The sequence below is a fragment of the Monomorium pharaonis genome, chromosome 2, assembly GCF_013373865.1.
Source record: "Monomorium pharaonis isolate MP-MQ-018 chromosome 2, ASM1337386v2, whole genome shotgun sequence".
Lineage (NCBI taxonomy): Eukaryota > Metazoa > Arthropoda > Insecta > Hymenoptera > Formicidae > Monomorium > Monomorium pharaonis.
The window spans coordinates 23,911,006-23,917,200 of NC_050468.1; the positions used below are offsets into that span (position 1 = coordinate 23,911,006).

General features: G+C 39.4%; 1 protein-coding gene across 1 annotated transcript; it reads left to right on the forward strand.

Moving 5' to 3' along the window:
• Positions 1 to 2,318: 2,318 nt before the first annotated feature.
• LOC105829073 (pescadillo homolog) lies at positions 2,319 to 5,580 on the forward strand. Its single transcript, XM_012667725.3, has 8 exons — positions 2,319 to 2,653; positions 2,767 to 3,000; positions 3,071 to 3,578; positions 3,668 to 3,807; positions 3,895 to 4,154; positions 4,361 to 4,548; positions 4,822 to 5,012; positions 5,092 to 5,580. Exons 1-8 carry the CDS (start codon positions 2,630 to 2,632, stop codon positions 5,353 to 5,355), a joined length of 1,809 nt encoding a protein of 602 aa, XP_012523179.1. The 5' UTR covers positions 2,319 to 2,629; the 3' UTR covers positions 5,356 to 5,580.
• Positions 5,581 to 6,195: the final 615 nt, after the last annotated feature.

Genomic DNA, 6,195 nt, shown 5'->3' on the forward strand with positions numbered 1-6,195 from the left:
ACATGATACCCAGTGTGCGAAAGCCATAAAGAGCAATTTACAATTCTCCGGCGCCAGTAATGATACTATTGAAACCATCAAGATCTGAAGATGAACAACGGGAGGTCTTTGCATCCATTCTACCAAAGAGGAATCTGAGACTTGAGAGCGCGGTCATCGCGTCGTTTTAAGTGTTTTCATTCATCAACGCCTCTATGTGCACAATCCCGTAGGCAATGTGCATTTTAAATCTGTTTTGTGCAAATGTGCACAATCGTGTTCTATAAATGTGCAATATCACATATACGTGATATAAATTCAATTAATTGATTTGATAAAAATTCACTCACCGATTGCTGTTGCTGCTGCTACTGCTACATTCCTTTTCCGGAATACTGAGTCGCTCCATGAATGCTGCTTTCTGCTGACATCATCCTGCTATTCTCGAACCGCACATTAATAACGATCGCCCGATACTTTATTCGGCACTCCCGATATTACGGATAATATATCACACACGAATAAAACGTAAACCGCGCGCGAGGATTTCACTTGGCGCGACCGTTACATTTGAAAAAATACGTGAAAAGGACGGCTCGTCTGATTGGCGGCGAAAACATGGCACGAAAGTGGCGTGACGTCACGTAACTTCGTGGAAACGTAGGCCGAGGAAAGCGGTTGAATGAAAATTACGCGCCGAGATACAGCGAACGGAGACAAATTTGTTTCGAGAATTTTGTATACTCGCACGACGACTAATAGCACTTCACTTAACTGGCATTCGCGATATTCTATTGAACATATCCCCTTCGAGAAACACTTTGCTTGAACACGCACGCGAACACTTTACTCGAAACCGAAGACAAACGCACGATGCCGCGCTTTACACATGAATACCTCTGTTACGACAATCTCACATGGCTCGCGTATCGTTTGTTAGCGCCACGGCACTCTCAACACAACACTGTACCTGCGCACAATTCGAATCTGAACACACGAGACACGTACGGAGTCAAGGAACGTCCGACTGGCGCTGGAGTGCGAAGAAACATGGCGGCAGCAGCGTACGGGGCGTACGTGTCCGTTGGCAGGCAGACTCGGCGGTACTCGGCGCTAGTCGGCGCCACTCGTTGCTAGGCGGTTGACTCGCCGCGCCTGCGCCGCTGCCGCCATGTTGCTCCGTTGCTCCGCGCTCCAGTCGTCACGTACGCCACTCCAGCGCCGGTCGGACGCTCCGTCGACTCCGTGCGTGTCTCGTAGTCGTAGTCGTAGGGTAAGGCAGAGAAAAACGTAAGTCGTAATATACTACTATTCTAGAGTCTAGAATAGTATACTACGACATGTACGACTTACGTTTTTCCTACGACTACGACTGCGACACCTACGTCTCGTTCTCTGCCTTCGGCCTAAAGTGTGAAAAGGATACGTTCGGTAGAATATCGTGAGTGCCAATTAAAGTGCTACTAGTCGTGCGAGCATACGAAATAGAAAATTCTAGAAACGAATTTGTCTCCGTTCATTGTATCTCGGCGCGTAATTTTCATTCAACCGCTTTCCTCGGTCTGTGTTTCCATGAAGTTACGTGACGTCACGCCACTTTCGTGCCATGTTTCGCCGCCAATCAGACGAGCCGTACTTTTCACGTATTTTTATCAAATGTAACGGTCGCGCCAAGTGAAATTCTCGCGTGCGGTTTACGTTTTACTCGTGTGTGATATATTATCCGTAATATCGGGAGTGCCGAATAAAGTATCGGGCGATCGTTATTAATGTGCGGTTCGAGAATAGCAGGATGATGTCAGCAGAAAGCAGCATCCATGGAGCGACTCGGTATTAAATATATACTATTTTTTCAAGTGATGCATTTCTTTACCTGCTTTTGTGTTTGAGTTTAGGAATAATATTTATCACATTTTCAGAATCAAAAACGCAAAAGGAATGTAGCAGTAGCAGCAGGAGCAGTGACAGCAATCGGTGAGTGAATTTTTATCAAATCAATTAATTGAATTTATATCATGTATATGTGGTATTGCACATTTATAGAACACGATTATGCACATTTGCATAAAACAGATTTAAAATATGAATGCATAATTGTAAAATTTACGGGTATAGCATAAAACAAAACCAAATAAATGTAGACATAACATAGAAGAGACCCAAAAAGTCATATACATTACCTACGGGATTCATAGACAAGATTTGACTACATAGTTCAATATGCACATTTTGTGCACATAGAGGCGCTGATGGATGAAAATACCTTAAAACGACGCGATGACCGCTCTCTGCTGCGTCCACGCGGTCCACGTGATCGCGGTCGCTATGCGTACACGATGCGCATTCGTTTGCGCCAGGTCCGTATACGGCGTATACCGTGCAAAAGTCACATTCTAATCTCCTCTTAATTTGAAACTGGATTTGATTACGACTAGTTACAGCCCTAACCTCCCATTTGTCATATTTGGTCACCGGTGTCACCGTCACCCCGTGTCCCCAACTCCCAACTCTCAACTTCTAAGCTTGTCTAAGCTCCTTCGTGTGTTTTGTGAGAGCACATGTTCTTCGCACATGTTACATGTTTACTTCGTATTTTATATATCAGTGCGGTTTTTTTAGCGTTTAAGTGTGAAATATAAAGCACGTTATAATGGTAGTGATAGGTAAAAAGAAGGTGAGTAAATTTTTTCCTTTTTAATACGATATATGATCAGATGAGGTTATGTAAAAATTACGAATTGAAACTCGATGGAGCGGCATTTCTATGGATGTCATTTTAATTTACAGTATCAGAGCGGTGAGGGAGCGCAGTTTATGACGAGAAGAGCCGCCCTCAGGAAATTACAATTGACCCTAAACGATTTCCGCAAGTTATGCATATTGAAAGGCATATACCCAAGGGAACCGCGCAACCGTAAAAGGGCACAGAAAGGTGTGCCCGGCATTCAAACACTATACCACAAGAAAGACATTCAGTTTTTGATGCACGAACCGATCATATGGAAATTGAGAGAATACAAGGTATTGGAGTCAAATATTGGACAATATATTGAAGTTAAGTTTACGGTGTTGTATAAGCATATATTTTCAGATTTTTAACAGAAAACTTGGACGAGCGAAGGCAATGAAAGATTTTGCCAAGGTGAAGAGATATCTGAGTAATCATCCTACATTAAAGATAGATCATATAGTCAAGGAGCGTTATCCAACATTTATAGATGCACTGCGCGATCTTGACGACTGTCTGACTCTTTGCTTCTTATTCAGCACATTTCCATCATTGCCTCATATACCGAGAGATCAGTCGTTATTGTGTAGGAGATTAACGATGGAGTTTCTCCATGCTGTCATTGTTGCCAAAGCGCTACGCAAAGTATTTGTGTCTATTAAAGGCTACTATTATCAGGCGGAGCTAAAAGGGCAAACGATAACATGGATAGTACCACATCACTTCAGCTTTGAGCCTCAGACAAAGAATGACGTTGACTTTAAGCTCATGTCTACTTTTGTAGAATTTTATATTGTGATGCTCGGCTTTGTGAATTATAGACTGTATCATACTCTAAATTTGCATTATCCTCCGAAATTGCCAAATTCCAGTGAGTAAGACTTATTAATATAAATTATGTGTTAATGTTAAAAATGTAAAGCTTTATTCAATTGAAAAATTAAATGTTTTATTGTACAGCAAATACTGAAAAAACACTAGTTGATGAAGAAGCATACGTCTCAGAGAGAATAAGTGCATTAAATGTCTTGTTAGTCAATCTAGATCCTTCAGTACCAGCGATTGAAGATGACAATATTGAAATAGATCAATTTTCAAATGTAAGTGTAAAATCTTAACTAATTTTTATGTGTTGATATATTAGTTATGCGCAGATAAACTCTAAATATATTATTGATTATGCTCAGGAGACAGACGCTACCAAGATAGAAGCTGCTAAGGCAGAGGCAGAAAAAATACAAAAATTGAAAAACTTATTTAAAGGTATAAAAGTTTTTATTAATAGGGAAGTTCCCAGAGAGCCGCTAGTTTTTATTTTACGTTGCTTTGGTGGAGAAGTATCTTGGGATAAGTTGCTGTTTGTGGGAGCCACTTTTGAAGAGAATGACGAAACAATAACTCATCAGATCGTGGATAGACCAACCATGAACAAACAATATATATCAAGGTATAGCTTTTAAATTGATTTAAATTTGTTAGATTTGCTGCGTTTTATTTCTACCAAATGTACATTAATTTTGAACTTTAACTTCTTTATCTTTTTTAAGTTCTAAAACATAGAAAAAGATAAAACGTTAATCTATTGATGAAAAAGAACATTAGTGTTTTCAAATAATTTATTCTGAATTATTAATATAATTTTGATTTATTCAGATATTATGTGCAACCACAGTGGGTTTTCGACAGCGTGAACGCAAGAGAGTTATTGCCTGTAGAAAAATATTTAATGGGTGCTGTTCTTCCTCCTCATCTTTCTCCATTTTCCGAGGGTCGACAAGATCAAACGTACATTCCCCCAGAACAGCGTGTTCTTATGGATCCTGATTTTAAACTGAAAGATTGTAAGATTTTGATTTCTTGCATGAGAATGATATAGAAATAATATAAAAATTAAATAAGAGAATATAGACTGATTATGTGAAAACAATTCATATGAAATATACCTTAATCAAAGATGAATTTTTGTGCTAATATTTACTTGTGCGAACTTTGAAAGGGATATAAGATTACGCAAGTAAATATCAGCACGAAGATCCAGCTTTGACCGATTAAGGTATATTCTGTATAAAAATTAAAAATAAAATTTTATTTACTTTATATTTGATTTTGTTTAGTGGAAGCAGATGATTCAGATGAAGAGGAAGAAGGTGCTGAGAACGAGAATGAAGAAGAGGAGAAGATTGAAGTTGAGAACGATTCGAGTTCAGATGAGAAAATGGAAGAAGAGAAAGAAGAGGATGACGAGGTACAGACTACTGAAGAAAAAGAGAAAGAGGAAATGAAGAAACAAACTCAATTACAAAAGGTTTTGTCTCTTATTACAATTTTATACTTTTTAAAATAATCTAGGGAAAATCGATTGCTATCAATTTGTAAACTTGCAGAAGAAAAAGATGAAAGTACAGACTGGTGAGATCACGAAAGAAAATCCTTGGGAGAAAGCCCGATTGGAAAAGCAGGAATATCGTCTTAGAGAAAAGATGATCAAGAAGAAACATCGTAAACTATACAAGAGTATGATGAAAGGCCGAGAAGAAAGAGCTAAAGAAATCTGGCTCTTGCGAAAGAAGAGGCGTATCCATGATACCAAGGAGAAAGAGAAGCGAAAAGAGCAAAAGAAAGCAAATAGGAGTAAATCGATTAAATAAAACAACGATGGAGCACTTGAATGCAAAAGTATATTCTTTGTGTATCCCATTTTCATTTGATAATAATAAGAAATGTTATAATATATATGTCTATTCTACAACATGTTAATATGTTACGATTATTCCACGTAGTAACTGCAAATGCTTTGCATTAAATTTTCTCACTCAAGTGCGTATTTTATGTATGTTCTTTTTCATATAAATAAGCTATAATGTATTCTGTAATCAAGTATACTATATTGAGTAATTGCAGTTTGCAAGATGCGCTCGCGTGAGATTGGCTTCTGCATGAATCGATAGATACAGTTATGTGTAATGACAGATTTTTATCTATAATCCTCCCACCGGAAGCCCACGCACTTGACGATCCCGGTCTTTTTCAGCGAAGGACTCTGAAGGCCAATCCGCCTACGCACCCTGGCCCACGCGAAACTTTCTACACACGCGCGGGTCAGATCGCGGCTGCCATTTATCCGTGAACGCGTGACTATAGATTGGTGAAATCCGAAATCATTGAGAAACTTCTGACACATTAAACATTTATTTAAGCTATTTATTTCTTTCGGAAGAAATTAAATGTCAGATTTCTGGATACAAAATGAACAGGACGAGGATGTTTCATCCCCTAGTGCCATTTCGCTTTTTCGCGATATTACATTTTGCAATGTAGTCCCCCCGTTGCGCCACGACCATAAAAATTCCTCCGCGTCTCGCCGATCTCCCACGAACGCGGTAGAGGTCGTACGTTGATCTTGAGGGACTGCCGAGTGGAAGGCTGCAGCTTGTAATAGGACATGTTTCTCTTATTAGGCTGTCGATACCATCGCGCCTGCGATCGCG